Source organism: Oncorhynchus mykiss, chromosome 3, assembly GCF_013265735.2.
Source record: "Oncorhynchus mykiss isolate Arlee chromosome 3, USDA_OmykA_1.1, whole genome shotgun sequence".
NCBI classification, from domain to species: Eukaryota; Metazoa; Chordata; class Actinopteri; order Salmoniformes; family Salmonidae; genus Oncorhynchus; species Oncorhynchus mykiss.
The window spans coordinates 58,400,150-58,420,299 of NC_048567.1; the positions used below are offsets into that span (position 1 = coordinate 58,400,150).

General features: G+C 40.0%; 1 protein-coding gene across 1 annotated transcript in view; it reads left to right on the plus strand.

The window, feature by feature from the left end:
* The window catches only part of LOC110504354 (low-density lipoprotein receptor-related protein 1B), a 430,734-nt gene that overhangs the window by 360,293 nt on the left and 50,291 nt on the right, over positions 1-20,150 (plus strand). Inside the window, exon 59 of the mRNA XM_036965026.1 lies at positions 6,026-6,148. Coding sequence (XP_036820921.1) covers positions 6,026-6,148 — 123 coding nt within the window. The remainder of the gene's footprint in view (positions 1-6,025; positions 6,149-20,150) is intronic.

The window sequence follows — 20,150 nt, forward strand, 5'->3', positions numbered from 1 at the left end:
AATTGGGCGTGCAAAATTATTCAGCCCCCTTAAGTTAATACTTTGTAGCGCCACCTTTTGCTGCGATTACAGCTGTAAGTCGCTTGGGGTATGTCTCTATCAGTTTTGCACATCGAGAGACTGAAATTTTTTCCCATTCCTCCTTGCAAAACAGCTCGAGCTCAGTGAGGTTGGATGGAGAGCATTTGTGAACAGCAGTTTTCAGTTCTTTCCACAGATTCTCGATTGGATTCAGGTCTGGACTTTGACTTGGCCATTCTAACACCTGGATATGTTTATTTTTGAACCATTCCATTGTAGATTTTGCTTTATGTTTTGGATCATTGTCTTGTTGGAAGACAAATCTCCGTCCCAGTCTCAGGTCTTTTGCAGACTCCATCAGGTTTTCTTCCAGAATGGTCCTGTATTTGGCTCCATCCATCTTCCCATCAATTTTAACCATCTTCCCTATCCCTGCTGAAGAAAAGCAGGCCCAAACCATGATGCTGCCACCACCATGTTTGACATTGGGGATGATGTGTTCAGCTGTGTTGCTTTTACGCCAAACATAACGTTTTGCATTGTTGCCAAAAAGTTCAATTTTGGTTTCATCTGACCAGAGCACCTTCTTCCACATGTTTGGTGTGTCTCCCAGGTGGCTTGTGGCAAACTTTAAACAACACTTTTTATGGATATCTTTAAGAAATGGCTTTCTTCTTGCCACTCTTCCATAAAGGCCAGATTTGTGCAATATACGACTGATTGTTGTCCTATGGACAGAGTCTCCCACCTCAGCTGTAGATCTCTGCAGTTCATCCAGAGTGATCATGGGCCTCTTGGCTGCATCTCTGATCAGTCTTCTCCTTGTATGAGCTGAAAGTTTAGAGGGACGGCCAGGTCTTGGTAGATTTGCAGTGGTCTGATACTCCTTCCATTTCAATATTATCGCTTGCACAGTGCTCCTTGGGATGTTTAAAGCTTGGGAAATCTGTTTGTATCCAAATCCAGCTTTAAACTTCTTCACAAAAGTATCTCGGACCTGCCTGGTGTGTTCCTTGTTCTTCATGATGCTTTCTGCGCTTTTAACGGACCTCTGAGACTATCACAGTGCAGGTGCATTTATACGGAGACTTGATTACACACAGGTGGATTGTATTTATCATCATTAGTAATTTAGGTCAACATTGGATCATTCAGAGATCCTCACTGAACTTCTGGAGAGAGTTTGCTGCACTGAAAGTAAAGGGGCTGAATAATTTTGCACGCCCAATTTTTCAGTTTTTGAATTGTTAAAAAAGTTTGAAATATCCAATAAATGTCGTTCCACTTCATGATTGTGTCCCACTTGTTGTTGATTCTTCACAAAAAAATACAGTTTTATATCTCTATGTTTGAAGCCTGAAATGTGGCAAAAGGTCGCAAAGTTCAAGGGGGCCGAATACTTTCGCAAGGCACTGTACGTGGGGTCTAGGTTGCCTAGCCTGACCTTGTTATGAAGAGGAGATGATAGTTGAGATGTTGTGTCAGAAAAGCCACAGCTGCTTGCTTCTTACAGAGAGAGCTCTGTATTACAGTATATACCCTGTGTACCATCTACGTTTAGGTATTACATTACATTATTTTGTCATTCTCCAACTTGTCAACCTTCCAATTTCAATGTGATTCTTCACTCGCCCTCCCTGTGGGGGAGTCGACCTGCTCGTGTTGATTGACAGTGGGAAATAGTGTTAGTGAGGTCCCTACGGAGAATCTATTTCAATCACGGTTAGGCCTCATCCCCACTGTCATGTTAGCCACTTGAATCCCAGGTTCATTTTATGAATCACACACTCTGATAATAGAGTTTAACCTGGGGGAATTCTATAGGGGCCTATTGAGAATCATCTCTTCCTCCTGACTCTGTTGAGTGGCCTGGCTGGCCTCAGCAGCAATCATTCACTTTAATCACTATGTTAGCATTAATGGAAGCTGAAGTGGGGGGGCTCTGCATATGACCATCTCTACTAAGTAGCGCTGCTGCATTACCGTCTGGCTGACACTCCACTGACCTCGTGTCAGTGTATCAAACCATTACATGTTCAATTTAAGTCATGCCACTAATGATTTTATGTAAATCTGAGATGATGATCCAATCAGCATGTTACAGTTATTAACCCTTTTCATCAGATGGAATGTATCTGGACTTAATCACACTACAAATACAGTTGAGGCATCTTACCATATCCATACTTTTCATACAATTAGGCCTACAATATATGTTATTATGCCTGATGATAGGCCTACATACAATAGGCCTACTTTGGACCTCTGTCTTTCTCCCCCTTTGTATTATTAAATGTAAGAGATTGAGTCCACCCATATGCAGTCCTTTCCTCCAATGAGCTGTTTGGCCTTAAGAGCTGCTCTGTCTGAGAGAGAGAGGGGAAAGAGAGGGCTCCCCTAGAGAGGTCCCTAAGGATACTGGCGCAGGCTGTCTTTGAGGGTGTTGATGATCTGATGAAGATGTCTGGTACAGCCTGTCAGATTCTCCGACACCTTATCATGGCACCTGCCGTGCAGCCCAGCAGAGGAGGTGCAATTGTTAAGGGAGTGTTTCCTATCTGACTGACAGGGGGTCTTCTGAACATGACAGCAAGAGATGTACCTCACGCTTATGTCTTTGATAGGATAGGGCTTCTCTTGGTAGTGCTTCAGTTTTCACTGGGTTTAAGAAAATAGCTGAAGGCAGTCACTGCATTTCGCAGGAGACTCATGCATGCTTTTATTACAAGCAGGCTTGTCTACTGTAATGCTCTCCTGTCTGGTCTACCCAAGAAGGCCATTGGTCAACTGCAAAACATACAGAATGCTGCAGCACGAATACTGACCAAGATCAGACGGAGAGCACACAGTACACAGGTTTTAAAGTCTCTGCACTGACTGCCTGTGAGTTTTAGAATTCATGTTAAGATTATTTTATTGTTTTTTAAATCAATACACGATTGTGCACCCCAATACATGTCAGAAATGCTTTTAAGTTATGTAACCAGTAGGCCCCTCAGGTCATCTGGCACTGCCCTCTTAACTATCCCAAAGCCTAGGAACAAGAGGCATGGACAGGCAGTCTTTAGATGTTATGCCCCCAGCCTCTGGAATAGCTTGTCAGAGAACCTGAAGGGGGCCTTAACTGTAAACATATTTTAAAGAGATCTTAAAACACATTTTTAGCATTGCTTTTCCTTGGGGTGCTTTTTAGTTGTTTACTTAGTTTCATTGTTTTGTATTTTATCTTGTTTGTTGTGAAGTAAATATTTCAGCATTTATTTTCTTTGCTCATTTTCCTGTCCAACAGCGTCACCGTGTGACCCAACTGAACTATATTCTACAGGTTAGCTAGACTCCTATCCCCAAGCGTGTGTGTCAAATTTCATTACTCCCAGTCAAACAGATCAAGAAATATTAACATGTGCCCATTATAGCGCCATTGTGTGGTTGATCACAATGTCCTTGCATTGGTTTAGTCTTGACATTGTTTTGGAACAAGTTGTTACAATATGAATATCTTGTGTGTGATTTATATGCATTTATGTGCCAGACCACGACCAGGTGAATGTTTATTGATAGAGTAGAGACCATGTTGTGTGAGATTCTAGCTTGTAAAATAATGCATTGAGAGACCTTGGGCCAAATATGCTGTATATGAAGTTTTGTGCAGATCAGTCACTCAGCCAGCAGAGTAACGTTTTAAGTGTTTTTTTCCCACAAAATTCGAAATGCCGTCTTTGAGACAAATGTGTTCCTTATGAGTAGAGAGACCTATGTACCTATTTGACTCTAGGTCAAATGGGGCATGCCGTTGCATGAGAGCGTGTGATTCATGGGCCTTTACCATCATGCCAATTTGCACCCTCCTAGGCCATCTCACAGCAATTTGTATATTTCACCAAATCTTTGGAGAACCGGAATAATGAACATCAACAAATACAGTAGGGTGTCAACCAGCTTCGCTGCTTGAAACCCTAGCTAAATCTAAATATGTTGACCGGCCTGTATGTGTGGATTACTTACGTTTGTGAATCACCCACTTCCAGAGTCTCACTGAAGAATATGCCCTCACTTACAGTATACATATAATGCTTTCGGGAAAGTATTCACACCCCTTGACTTTTTCCACATTTTGTTATGTTACAGCCTTATTCTAAAATAGATTAAATTGTTTTTTCCCCCTCAATCTACACTCAAAAAAATATATAATGACAAAGCAAAAACAAGTTTTTAGAAAATTTTGTAAATGCATAATAGTTTTTTTACTGAAATATCACATTTACATATTATAAGTATTTAGACCCTTAACTCAGTACTTTGTTGAAGCACCTTTGACAGCGATTATAGCCTTGAGTCATCTTGGGTATGACGCTACAAGCTTGGTACATCTCTATTTGGGGAGTTTCGCCCATTCTTGTTTGCAGATTCTCTCAAGCTCTGTTGGGTTGGATGGGGAGCGTTGCTGCTCAGCTATTTTCTGGTCTCTCCAGAGATGTTCGATTGGGTTCAAATCCGGGCTCTGGCTGGGCCACTCAAGGACATTCAGAGACTTGTCCCGAAGCCACTACTGCGTTGTCTTGGCTGCGTGCTTAGTGTCGTTGTCCTGTTGGAAGGTGAACTTTCGCCCCCAGTCTGAGCGCTCTGGAGCAGGTTTTAATCAAGGGTCTCTCTGTACTTTGCTCTGTTCATCTTTCCCTCGATCCTGACAAGTCTCCCAGTCCCTGCCGCTGAAAAACATCCCCACAGCATGATGCTGCCACCACCATGCTTCACCGTAGGGATGGTGCCATGTTTCCTCCAGACGTGATGCTTGGCATTCAGGCCAAAGTGTTCAATCTTGGTTTCATCAGATCAGAGAATCTTGTTTCTTATGGTCTGAGATTCCTTTAGGTCCCTTTTGGCAAACTCCAAGTGGTCTGTCATGTGCTTTTTCCTGAGGAGTGGCATCCGTCTGGCCACTCTACCATAAAGACCTGATTGGTGGAGTGCTGCAGAGATGGTTGTCCTTCTGGTAGGTTCTCCCATCTCCACAGAAGAACTCTGGAGCTCTGGCAGAGTGACCATCAGGTTCCTGGTCACCTCCCTGACCAAGGCCCTTCTCCACCGATTGCTCAATTTCTTGCTCCTAACTTCTTCCATTTAAGAATGATGGAGGCCACTGTGTTCTTGGGGACCTTCAATGCTGCAGAAATGTTTTGGTACTCTTTCCTAGATCTGTGCCTCGACACAATCCTGTCTCAGAGTTCTAGAACAATTCCTTCAACCTCATGGCTTAGTCTTTGCTCTGACATGCACTGTCAACTGTGGGAGCTTATTTAGACAGGTGTGTGCCTTTCAAAATCATGTCCAATCAATTGAATTTATCACAGGTGTACTCCAATCAAGTTGCCGAAACATCTCAAAGATGATAAATGGAAACAGGATGCATCTGAGCTCAATTTCGAGTCTCATAGCAAAGGGTCTGACTATTTATGTAAATAAAGTATTTATGTTTTTAAAAAATTATACATTTGCAAAAATGAAAAAAAAAACTGTTTTTGCTTTGCCATTATGGAGTGTTGTGTGTACATTGAGGATTTTTTTTATTTAATCATTTTAGAATAAGGCTGTAACATAACAACATGTGGGGAAAAATCAAGGCACCTGAATACTTTCCGAATGCACTCTACTTTCTTACTGTTCTTTGCATTACTGAAGCAATTTTATGATGCCGTACCACTTAATCACTTTTACTTAGTCTTTCTTCTGCTTTTAAATCTTGCTTATATTCTGAATTACACTCAATTGCAATTCATAAATCTATTTAACTTGTGAAAAGAGTGCTTCAGGTAGCATTTACCCTTTATGTACAATTTCGTGTAGCTTCTTGTATATGTAGATTTGGTTCATAGGGGAATTGTTAATGTCTGACTATTTACTGTTTGTTTCCTGCATATGTTTCTATGTGGCTTGTATCAAGATTTTCCTTTTTTAGGACAATAAATGTCAATTGAATCTAATAATTTCTCTCTTGTATCTACAGGGCCTGAACAATATCATCCACATAGACTTTGACTACAAGAAGGAGTTCATCTACTGGATAGATTCTTCCAGACCCAGTGGACGGAGGATCAACAGAATGAGACTCAATGGGAGTGACCTTAAGGTACTGCTGCTAGGGGGTTCGTCAATGCCCCTGAATGCCCTTACCATATGCTACCTACCTTATGCCATTTTACCCCTGAGAGCTTGCTCCCATGCCCCATGCCCCATTTCCCTCTCACCATCCTCTCATGCCCAGCTGGCTTCTTTAATGTAGATGAGGATCATCCTGCAGTGCACACTGTGGTGTGAATGAACTTAGTTCACTCTTCAGTTGTGTCCCAATGGTACCCTATACCTTATATAGCACTGGTCAAAATGATGGGCCCGGGTCAAAAGTACTGCACGATAAAAGGAATAGAGTGTCATTTGGGATGCATAATTCAATGGATTTAGAGGTTGTAAATGTCATTGCTCCCAGTTGATAATTGATTAATTTCATCCTGTTTATAGGCAGGCATCATAATGGACTTGTATCATTCACTGAGACAGTAAACAGTGAGGGAACACTGTAATCAATGCCTATTAACAATACAACAATTAGCTGAACGCAACAGGTCTGTAACATAACAGCTTTTCTCTGGCTTAATCATGGAGGTCCGTTCAGGTCATGGGATTGGAGCCCAGAACACGCAGACGTCACAGGAACACCTGGTGGCTGCCCCGTCGCTCCCCGTTCTCTCAACTCATTAGAATTAGTGTGTGGGGGGCAGGAGGCTCATTCAGCTCAATTACACCCAGACTGTGTCCCAAATGATACTCTTGTTCCCTATGTAGTACACTACTTTTGAACAGGACTGATAGGGCTCTGGTCAAAAGGATGCCATTTTGGATACTGACCCAGTAGTCCTTGTTTTCCACACTGTCAACACCACCATGCCACCCTGCCACAGCTCAGAACCAGCTAAAGGGTTTGAGATAGATCTGTAGTTTTAGCATGGGGGTTAATTAAGAGAACAGTGACTAATGTGGTTGATAGTCTAGCAATAGCCTAACAATATGACTAATTTTATGCCGAAGACAGGGAGAAGGCAAAGCTGGGGATTTGTGCTTATGTACTACAAGGCAAGTTAATCCCCGTTAAATGAAGAGCATATGTTTCTTCTCTTTTCAGGCATGGAAAATTGTGATTTTTGATTTTCTTTTAGATATAGCAGTACCATATTTAGACTTACAGGAAAGGATGAGGGTTTTTCTACGTATATGAATGTTTTTTCTTTGGCATTGTTTGACAATGCAATTTAGACAATTATGTTATAAATAGACCCCTGGGTTATAGGTAATGTTATAACTAACCTTAACCTAACATTTTAATTAAGAAGTAGGCACATCTGTTGCTATGGGGTAATGATGTTAGGAACAATACAGGATGAATCCCAATAATTGTTTGCCAAAATAATAATTGCTTGCCAAATATGTAATTATCCTAGTTATAGGTAACAATACTTCGTATGAACTGCCTCCATTATTACACATATTATTTGTTAATTGTGGAAATAAATTAAGATATGCAAGATTTTTTGTTATATACAGTGGGGCAAAAAAGTATTTAGTCAGCCACCAATTGTGCAAGTTCTCCCACTTAAAAAGATAAGAGGCCTGTAATTTTCATCATAGGTACACTTCAACTATGACAGACAAAATGAGAAATACAAATCCAGAAAATCTTTGTAGGATTTTTAATGAATTTATTTGCAAATTATGGTGGAAAATAAGTATTTGGTCACCTACAAACAAGCAAGATTTATTCTTTAAGAGGCTCCTCTGTCAATCCACTCGTTACCTGTATTAATGGCACCTGTTTGAACTTGTTATCAGTATAAAAGACGCCTGTCCACAACCTCAAACAGTCACACTCCAAACTCCACTATGGCCAAGACCAAAGAGCTGTCAAAGGACACCAGAAACACAATTGTAGACCTGCACCAGGCTGGGAAGACTGAATCTGCAATAGGTAAGCAGATTGGTTTGAAGAAATCAACTGTGGGAGCAATTATTAGGAAATGGAAGACATACAAGACCACTGATAATCTCCCTCGATCTGGGGCTCCACGCAAGATCTCACCCCGTGGGGTCAAAATGATCACAAGAATGGTGAGCAAAAATCCCAGAACCACACGGGGGGACCTAGTGAATGACCTGCAGAGAGCTGGGACCAAAGTAACAAAGCTTACCATCAGTAACACACTACGCCGCCAGGGACTCAAATCCTGCAGTGCCAGACGTGTCCCTCTGCTTAAGCCAGTACATGTCCAGGCCCGTCTGAAGTTTGCTAGAGAGCATTTGGATGATCCAGAAGAAGATTGGGAGAATGTCAGATGAAACCAAAATATATATAATTTGGTAAAAACTCAATTCGTGTTTGGAGGACAAAGAATGCTGAGTTGCATCCAAAGAACACCATATCTACTGTGAAGCATGGGGGTGGAATGATCCCAAACACACCGCCCGGGCAACGAAGGAGTGGGTTCGTAAGAAGCATTTCAAGGTCCTGGAATGGCCTAGCCAGTCTCCAGATCTCAACCCCATAGAAAATCTTTGGAGGGAGTTGAAAGTCCGTGTTGCCCAACAACAGCCCCAAAACATCACTGCTCCAGAGGAGATCTGCATGGAGGAATGGGCCAAAATACCAGCAACATTGTGTGAAAACCTTGTGAAGACTTACAGAAAATGTTTGACCTCTGTCATTGACAAACAAAGGGTATATAACAATTATTGAGATAAACTTTTGTTATTGACCGAATACTTATTTTCCACCATAATTTGCAAATAAATTCATTAAAAATCCTACAATGTGATTTTCTGGATTTTTTTTCTCATTTTGTCTGTCATGGTTGAAGGGTACCTATGATAAAAATTATAGGCCTCTCTCATCTTTTTAAGTGGGAGAACTTGCACAATTGGTGGCTGACTAAATATTTTTTTGCCCCACTGTATACAGTACCAGTCAAAAGTTTGGCAGAGACTTAAATAAGAGTCAGGTCATTTTTGATATGTCATCCAATTAAGCCAGGCAAGTCAGTTAAGAACATATCCTATTTACAATGCCAAACCCAGACGATGCTGGGCCAATTGTGCGCCGCCCTATGGGACTCCCAATCACGGCAGGATGTGATGCTGCCTGAATTCAAACCAGGGACTGCAGTGACGCAACTTGCACTGAGATGCAGTGCCGTAGACCACTGCACCACTCGGAGCCCAATAGCTGGCAGCTTCATTAAATAGTACCCGCAAAACACCAGTCTCAATGTCAACAGTGAAGAGGCGACTCCGGGATGCTGACCTTCTAGGCAGAGTTGCAAAGAAAAAGCCATATCTCAGACTGGCCAATAAAAAGAAAAGATTATGATGGGCAAAAGAACGCAGGCACTGGACATAAGAGCATCCCGGAGTCACCTCTTATCGTTGAGACTGGTGTTTTGCAGGTACTATTTAATGAAGCTGCCTGTTGAGGACTTGTGAGGTGTCTGTTTCTCAAACTAGACACTCTAATGTACTTGTTCTCTTGCTCAGTTGTGCACCGGGGCCTACCACTCTTTCTATTCTGGTTAGAGCCAGTTTGCGCTGTTCTGTGAAGGGAGTAGTACACAGCATTGTACGAGATCTTTAGTTTCTTGGCAATTTCTCACATGGAATAGCCTTCATTTCACAGAACAAGAATAGAAAGCTCTTTGTTTCTGGCCATTTTGAGCTTGTAATCGAACCCACAAATGCCAATGCTCCAGATACTCACCTAGTCTAAAGAAGGCTAATTTTCTAATGATCAATTAGCCTTTTAAAATTATATACTTGGATTAGCTAACAACGTGCCATTGGAACACAGAGTGATGGTTGCTGATAATGGGCCTCTGTACGCCTATGTAGATATTTCATTTTTCTTTTTAAATCTGCCGTTTCCAGCTACAATAGTCATTTACAACATTGATGGGATGGCGTATCGCTGCAGAATGGTGTGGTAGCCCTGCTTTTTAAGTGTGACTTGAATTCTAAGTAAATCACACAGCAAAGCACCCCCACACCATCACAACTCCTCCTCCATGCTTCACGGTGGGAACCACACATTCAGATATCATCCATCCACCTACTCTGTGTCTCACAAAGACACGGTGGCTGAAACCAAAAATCTCAAATTTGTATTCATCAGACCAAAGGACAGATTTCCACCGGTCCAATGTCCATTGCTTGTGTTTCTTGGCCCAAGCAAGTCTCTTCTTATTGGTGTCCTGTAGGAGTGGTTTCTTTGCAGCTAATCGACCATGAATGTGACATGGTGAGGTGGACCCTGGATCAGAGAAGAGACCAGACGAGGAGTCAGTGGTTAAGGATAAACATAATACTTTACTCGCAGGATCACAGTACACTTAACAAACAACAAACACTAAATCTCAAAAACTCACTCAGGAAACGACCACACACGGTAAAAAAAATTTGAGCTCTGCAAAGGACAACAGAAAACACACCTCTTTAAACAGGGAAATCATAATGAGTAAATAGGACACACCTGAGTTTTGTTAATGTCTCTGCTGCCCTCTGGTGACTGGTGGAACCATGACAATGAAGGGCTGATTCACGCAGTCTCCTCTGAACAGTTGATTTTGAGATGTCCCTTATTTGAACTCTGTGAAGCATTTATTTGGGCTTCAATTTCTGAGGCTGGTAACTGTAATGAACTTATCCTCTGCAGCACAGGTAACTCTGAGTCTTCCTTTCCTGTGGTAGTCCTCATGAGAGCCAGTTTCATCATAGCGCTTGGTGGTTTTTGCAACTGCACTTGAAGAAACTTTCAAGTTTTTGAAATATTCCTCATTGACTGACCTTCATGTCTTAAAGTAATGATGGACTGTTGTTTCTCTTTGCTTATTTGAGCTGTTCTTGCCATAATATGGACTTGGTCTTTTACCAAATAAGGCTATCTTCTGTATACCACCCCTATCTTGTCACAACAACACTGATTGGATGAAACGCATTAAGAAGGAAAGAAATTCCACAAATTAACTTCTAACGAGGCACACCTTTTAATTCATATGCATTCCAGGTGACTACCTCATGAAGCTGGTTGAGAGAATGCCAAGAGTGTGCAAAGCTGTCAAGGCTAAGGGTGGCTACTTTGATTTGTTTAACACTTTTCTTGTTACTACATGATTCCATTTGTGTAATTTCATAGTTTTGATGCCTTCACTATTATTCTGCAATGTAGAAAATAGCTAAACATAAAGAAAAACCCTTGAATGTGTAGGTGTGTCCAAACTTGACTGGTACTGTATATATTTTTTAAAATAACTGTTTACAATTGAGGTGAGGGTGTTGGAAATTATTTTGTCAGTTTATCTGCTTCTGTTGTGTGGTATGGGTCCCAATAAAGGATGGGTCCCAATATCCGAAAGGCCCTAAGATAGAGGTGGACAGGGATGGTCTGCCAGACAATCCAACTTTGGATGGAGGGAGGTTTTATCGGGTGGAATAGTGGAGAACAATTGGAGGTTTACTCAGTAGCATTGCAAATACTATGCTACTGCTACAGTATATGGACACTCAATCATTATGGTAATTTGTTATGGTAAGTTTACAAACATATATTATGATAAATAGAATTGACACTTGTATCTCATTATGGTAAATGGTGAAATAATTATAGCCAGTTGTAATTGTACAATTTTAGATTAGGTTTTGTGGAATAAGATTTGAGGTGGGCAAAATATACTTCTTCCATGGTTAAAGAAACTCAAAAGGGTTTAATTAACAATAATTTTGATCCAAATTAGCAAATTGTTTAAACAGATCTGCAAGGTAGATGGATTATTTTAAATATGTTATTGGACCATAAACAGATTTGTACATTTAATCGAAGCCTATTGGCTGACAGCTTAATTTTAACCAGGACAAAAACATTTATAGCTGACTTTTTCCTATAGAATCTACCGTTTTTATAGCAGATCCCCTTATTGTGTTGGACACTTTTAAATGTGCTATGCAATTCAATACTGATCTTTTAAAACAAAAGCAATTTAGGTCAAAATAATTCATATTAACAAAGGAAATAGAGGGACCAATAGAGGGACCAACAGTACAGTGGATAGCAATAAAAACTGTACAATAGAGGCATAGAATACGTTAGAGGAAAAACTAAAAGAAATGGAGGAACTTATTTAAGAAAGATTAATATATTATAAAAATATAGCAAACTGTATGGACTATAGGGAAAAGTGCATCAAACCTTTTTAATATTCAACATAGAAATTCTACCCAAAAACATTTTTGGGATTAATTTCTTGATGCAATTAAAGCTTTAAGTCGGGGAAAACTCCAGGGCTTGATGGCATACCAGTTAAGGTACATCAAACTGTTGTTTAATGTACTCAGAGGACTGATATTAGCATGTTTTAACCACTCCTATAATAATTGTAGATTATCAGATCATCAACAAGGTCTGATTTCATTATTACTGAAACAGGACACAAGTAGTAAATGTAAAGATCCAGCCCATTTAAAAAAAATGTAGGCCCTTTACACTTCAGTGTTGTGATGCAAAACGCATAGCGCATAGTAGTAAACAGGTATTGTCGGATATTATTCATCCTAATCAGACAGGTTTTTTACATGGACAATGCATTGGAGATAAAATAAGGACAAGTACTGGAAACAATAGAACACTAAGAAAAATCTGGGAAACCAGGCCTGGTATTCATAGCTGACTTTGAAAAGGCTTTTGAATAAGTACGACTGGAATTGATATATGAATGCCTGGAATATTTACATGTTGGGGAATCTCTGATACAATGGGTTAAAGTTGTGTATCCTTACCCCAGGTGTAAAATATTAAATAATGGCTACTTCTCAGAAAGTAGTAAACTGTTAAGAGAAGTAAAACAAGGTTGTCCACTATCGGCATATCTATTTATTACGGCCATCGATATGTTAGCTATTAAAATCAAATCCAACAATAATATTAAGGGGCTAGAAATCCCAGAGCTTAAAAAGAAAGGCGTCATGGTACGCTGATGATTCATGTTTTCTTTTAAATCCACAATTTGGATCCCTCCACAGCCTCATAGAAGATCTAGATAATTTTTCCAACCTCTTTGGATTACAACCAAATTGTGATGTGTACAGGCAGTGCCAGTACAGGTAGATGAGGAAAAGGAGGTAGCCGGCAGCAGCAAGTCGAGACAGAAATTCGTTTAGACAAAGATGACAGCTAGCAGCGATCAACCAGCCAGCCAGCCAACAGTGGCTTTTATTCCACATGTCACAAATAAACCAACTTGTACATTATTTAATTTGCCCTAAGTTTCTACACACTGGACTGAAAATCACTATAGACCCCACCAACCAGGGATTCTGTAATTCTGTCATGATAGAATGTGCACACTGTGAAGGTGATTGTGATGCATTTAGGAGGAGTGTTTACACTTCCTCCAGGCTGCAGGAATGCTCAAGGGGAGATGTGGCATTTGACATAAATGTGAGGATGGTTCTTCTAGCCCACGAACTTGGACTTGGTTATGCTGTACTTATGCTATCTGGACTGGTCTTGTCCATTCCATGTCAACAGACAAAATCCCTAATTGCGGTAGATGCTCATCATCTTGGTGCTGGTACCAGCGAACCCTAGAAAATGGTGAAGATCCACCCAGTCACAAAAACCATGGAGGCCATACTTTTTTGAATAGAGGTTGCACAGAAAATGGTACCTCTATATCATAGGATGTCAACTGATAACCTTCTCAAAAGAATGCAGCACGGAGGATCCCAGAATGCAAATGAATGTCTGAACTCTGTAATATGGTCGCAATGCCCCAAAACTGTCTTTGTGGGCAAAAAAAGCAGACAAATTGTGGCTTGACAGCACTTTGGTGACACTGGAAGCAATCAGAGAGGAGGATGCGAGGCATGTTGTGAGAGATGATGCTGCTTCAACAGAGTGTGCCAAGCGTAGGCGCAGGTCCAAAGACAAAGTCAAGAAAGTAAAGCAGCACCAGCAACAACTCAGGGGGCCTTACATATGGGGCAGGCATAGCTGATTAATGTTCTGTACATTTCAACAGCCATACAAAATCCTTGTAAGTGACAAGTTGAGCAAAGTGATATGAGAATTTGCTCAAAACTGTATATTTGCCCAACAGACCAGTATACAAAGCATATGCTCTATTGCTTGAAACAAATGTATTAAACGTACTAATGTATTTGTAAAAGGTATATTTTATGTTTGTCAGTTTAGAAGTGATATAGGAATAAGAGCTGAATTAATGTGACATAAATGGTCATATTTATGGAAAGTACATTTTAATTGCATTAGCCTATCTTTATCGGCCATTTTCTCAAAATGACACTCAAAGCGCCAATTAATTTTTCTCAGTCTTCCAAGGACGTACATTCACATTATTCCACACACAGGTTCATAGGTCTTATAGTCAGACTTTTACAGAGGCTTTTTTTTATATCTTGTGTCGTTTTGATTTTAAGTGTCATTTTATCTGTAAATATATGCAAAATATGCATTTGTCATACATGTGAATAGGGTTTTTAAATAATTCCATGAAAATACAATATTTTGATAAACTGATCTGTAAAAGTCTGACCATTTGAGTGTCTTATCACAATAAAAACAAATCTATCCAAACTGGTTCTCTAGCAGATTGGTAAGAATGTCTCACCTCATGTTCAAGACTATACAAAGACTCTACCGTTTTTCGGTTATTCGAAAATGAAATAATCTCCAAAATATCACTTTTTAAAACAAGACAGAGGAAGTTAGTAGTTTAACCTACCAGAAAAGACCAAACAAATATTACAACAAATATGGTTATACTCAAACATACGAATTGATAAAAAAAAACATTGTTTTGGAATATTGTTTTTTTTTTATCAATTAGTATATTTGAGTTTAACCATAATATTTGTTGTAATATTTGTTCTGTCTTTTCTGTTAGGTTAAACAACCAACTTTCTCTGTCTTGTTTTAAACATTGCTCTGGCAATTTCCTTTCTTTTCGGCGTCAGACCAATGCCTACTTCTCACTTAAATTTTGTTCTGTTTTTAATTATATTGTGCTGACAGAACATCCTAGATCTTACCTACCTTTCCAAGGTACCTACCTTTCCAAGGTCTTACCTACCTTTCCAAGCCCTTAGCAAGCCTCCAGCGTGTGCTCCTATGGTCGTTGACTCTGTTCCAACAGGATGTTAAAGCATAATTAAAGGTAATCGGAGGCACAAGAGGTGATTTGTAGTCAGAATACATGTCAGAGCCAAAGGCAGCGCCTCCAGTGAGATCCACATAATAATGGAGCCAGCCCACCTAAATGTAAGACAGAGAACACCATTATGTTGGCTCAGTTATGTTTGAAATACTTAACATCTTTTATCTTGATGGTGATTATAGTTCTATGCTCATTGTCTGTAGTCAGCAGGTGTGAATTGATTCATGTGTGGGTGGTTGAAATACTGAGAAACCTCTCTCTGAAGACCATTCAGAGGATAAAGGGTGTTTCACATAAAGGCAATTCTATGCCATTAAAGAACCATCAGAGGCATCCATGTTGTGGTGTACTTTCAAAATGGTAAACAAGCACAAACAACACTTTCTTGTTGGGAGGTAAAGAGTTTCCAGGATTAAAGGTGATCAAATATGTTGTGTGGATTCATCAGATTAGTGTGTTTTCTTGACATTTCACATGAGTTAACCTTCATTTTCACACGAAGCAGTCTTTTAAACGTCCTGAACAGTCATTCTGAAAAGTACTTTTTCTCTCATCTCTAACTACCAGGAAGTTTGAAAAGACAGGCTGAGTGGGCGGGGAGCTTATATTCATGAGCTCACCTTGACTGACAGCTCTTTGAAATGCCTATGTCAAGCAACTTGGATGCAGTGACCAATGTTGCAGTAAAATCATCTCAATCTAATTTGGTGATACACAAAGTTACTCAAACAACATTGAAATTGCATCAATGATACAGTGCCTTGCGAAAGTATTCGGCCCCCTTGAACTTTGCGACCTTTTGCCACATTTCAGGCTTCAAACATAAAGATATAAAACTGTATTTTTTTGTGAAGAATCAACAACAAGTTGGACACAATCATGAAGTGGAACGATATTTATTGGATATTTCAAACTTTTTTAACAAATCAAAAACTGAAAAATTGGGCGTGCAAAATTATTCAGCCCCTTTACTTTCAGTGCAGCAAACTCTCTCCAGAAGTTCAGTGAGGATCTCTGAATGATCCAATGTTGACCTAAATGACTAATGAGGATAAATACAATCCATCTGTGTGTAATCAAGTCTCCGTATAAATGCACCTGCACTGTGATAGTCTCCGTTAAAAGGTCCGTTAGGTCCGTTAAAAGCGCAGAGAGCATCATGAAGAACAAGGAACACACCAGGCAGGTCCGAGATACTGTTGTGAAGAAGTTTAAAGCCGGATTTGGATACAAAAAGATTTCCCAAGCTTTAAACATCCCAAGGAGCACTGTGCAAGCGATAATATTGAAATGGAAGGAGTATCTGACCACTGCAAATCTACCAAGACCTGGCCGTCCCTCTAAACTTTCAGCTCATACAAGGAGAAGACTGATCAGAGATGCAGCCAAGAGGCCCATGATCACTCTGGATGAACTGCAGAGATCTACAGCTGAGGTGGGAGACTCTGTCCATAGGACAACAATCAGTCGTATATTGCACAAATCTGGCCTTTATGGAAGAGTGGCAAGAAGAAAGCCATTTCTTAAAGATATCCATAAAAAGTGTCATTTAAAGTTTGCCACAAGCCACCTGGGAGACACATCAAACATGTGGAAGAAGGTGCTCTGGTCAGATGAAACCAAAATTGAACTTTTTGGCAACAATGCAAGACGTTATGTTTGGCGTAAAAGCAACACAGCTCATCACCCCGAACACACCATCCCCACTGTCAAACATGGTGGTGACAGCATCATGGTTTGGGCCTGCTTTTCTTCAGCAGGGACAGGGAAGATGGTTAAAATTGATGGGAAGATGGATGGAGCCAAATACAGGACCATTCTGGAAGAAAACCTGATGGAGTCTGCAAAAGACCTGAGACTGGGACGGAGATTTGTCTTCCAACAAGACAATGATCCAAAACATAAAGCAAAATCTACAATGGAATGGTTAAAAAATAAACATATCCAGGTGTTAGAATGGCCAAGTCAAAGTCCAGACCTGAATCCAATCGAGAATCTGTGGAAAGAACTGAAAACTGCTGTTCACAAATGCTCTCCATCCAACCTCACTGAGCTCGAGCTGTTTTGCAAGGAGGAATGGGAACAAAATTCAGTCTCTCGATGTGCAAAACTGATAGAGACATACCCCAAGTGACTTACAGCTGTAATCGCAGCAAAAGGTGGCGCTACAAAGTATTAACTTAAGGGGGCTGAATAATTTTGCACGCCCAATTTTTCAGTTTTTGATTTGTTAAAAAAGTTTGAAATATCCAATAAATGTCGTTCCACTTCATGATTGTGTCCCACTTTTTGTTGATTCTTCACAAAAAAATACAGTTTTATATCTTTATGTTTGAAGCCTGAAATGTGGCAAAAGGTCGCAAAGTTCAAGGGGGCCGAATACTTTCGCAAGGCACTGTATATATATATATATATATATGTGTATGTGTACATATATATATTTATATATATATATATATATTTATATATATATATATATATATATATATATATAAAAAAAATCATACACTGTGATTTTCTGGATTTTTTTTCTAATTATGTCTGTCATATGTACATATGTCATATGTACCTATGATGAAAATTACAGGCTTCTGTCATCTTTTTTTAAGTGGGAGAACTAAATACTTTGTGTATGTATGTATGTATGTATGTATGTATGTTTGTATGTTTGTATGTTTTTAAATACAGTGCATTCAGAAAGTTTCCAGACCCCTTCACTTTTTCCACATTTTGTTACGTTACAGCCTTTTCTAAAATTGATTACATAGTTTTATCCCCTCATCAATCTACACACAATAGCACATAATGACAAAGCAAAACAGTTACTCCTATTCTTCTCTGTAGATCCTCTCAAGCTCTGTCGGGTTGGATGGGGAGTATCGCTGCACAGTTATTTTTAGGTCTCTTCAGTGATGTTTGATCGGGTTCAAGGCCAGGCTCTGGCTGGGCCGCTCAAGGACATTCAGAGACTTTTCCCGAAGCCACTCCTGCATTGTCTTGGCCATGTGCTTAGGGTTGTTGTCCTGTTGGAAGGTGAACCTTTGCCCCATTCTGAGGTCCTGAGCGCTCTGGAGCAGGTTTTCATCAAGGATGTCTCTGTACTTTGCTGAGTTCAACTTTCCCTCGATCCTGACTAGTTTCCCATTTCCTGCCGCTAAAAAACATCCCCACAGCATGATGCTGCCATCAGCATGTTTGACCATAGGGATGGTATTTGCCAGATGTTGAGCGGTGCCTGGTTTCCTCCAGATGTGTTTCTCATGGTCTGAGAGTCCTTTAGGTGTCACCATTAGTCTTGGTGGTTCCAAAGTTCTTCCATTTAAGAATGATGGAGGCCACTGTGTCCTTGGGGACCTTCAATGCTGCAGATATTTTTTGGTACTCTTCCCCATGTCTGTGCCTTGACACAGTCCTATCTCAGAGCTCTACAGACAATTCCTTCGACCTCATGGCTTGGTTTTGGCTCTGGCATGCACTGTCAACTGTATGACCTTATATAGACAGGTGTGTGCCTTTTTCAAATCATGTCCAATCAATTTACCACAGGTAGACTCCAATGAAGTTGTAGACACATCTCAAGGATGAATTTCGAGTCTCATAGCAAAGGATCTGAATACTTATGTAAAAGAGATATTTCTGTTAAAAATGTTGTATTCATTTGCTAAAATGTCTAAACTGTTTTTGCTTTGTCATTATGGGGTACTGTGTGTGGATTGATGAGGGAAAATGTAATTTAATCAATTTTAGAGTAAGGCTGTAACGTAGCAAAATGTGGAAAAAGTGAAGTTGTCTGAATACTTTCCGAATGCACTGTATAAAGTAAATAAAATGAATACAGCATTGTACATGTATTGATGCATTCCGCGCACCTTGCAAGGCATTAGACAGATGATCTGCAGTTACCAGATGTCCAAGCCTCAAAACCATAAACATGTCAACACTTTTTGAATATATGTATAACAAACAAAAAAAAAATGGGGGGGGGGGGGGGTTCTGTATCTGTGCATGAGTCTTTTGTACAAAATTGTACAAAATAAGTAATTTCCACTTGAGAGGCAACTCAAGGAGATTAACCTTCAACATTCAGAATCTTGTTCAGTACATGAGAGCAAATGTAGTCATGACAGCCACAGTTTTCTTATACGCAGGAGTTTACAGGTTTTTGCTAACACCTAATTTAAATAATTGGGGTCTAAATTTTAAGACTTGCACACAGTGCAATCCCCTGGGACAGAAATTACGTCTGTATTTCAGAATGAGCTTCAGAAATTACGATGTCCTGACAAATCTGCATGATAAACTACAACATGGGTTAATCTATGTCTATCTAACATTGAAATGTTGCACACTCCTGAATAATGTCCTAGGATATAGTGATTATTCTGTTGGATGGAAGGTTCACAACAAATTCTTTACATATGCACAATGTCATGTTGGGATTTCCTTCAACCTGGAACAAGCTGAGACAAGGTGGTGAGAAATTAACCTCACTGCTCAAATTTCAGGGCTGGTTCAAGTTGGTAAAGCCACAACTGTCTTTATAATAGAATTGCATCAAAAATGGATTTTGTTATATATAAATCTCCTGTTTGGCATGTCTCTTGTAATCCGGTTCACAGCAGCACTGACGGATGTGTTGACTTGACAAATGTGTCTGAGTTTTGAACGACCCTTCACCCCATTTTGTTCTATGCTGGCTGAAGACCTAGCTAGCCAGTAACTAGCTAACACCAGACACATATGAAAGGGGAAACATACAGTATAAGTATCTTTGCCATAGATGAATAAGGTAAACTTTTCATTATATTTGCTGACACCCTACAGTCAAATATTGGCACCAGTAGAATAGCTATATATACCACGCCC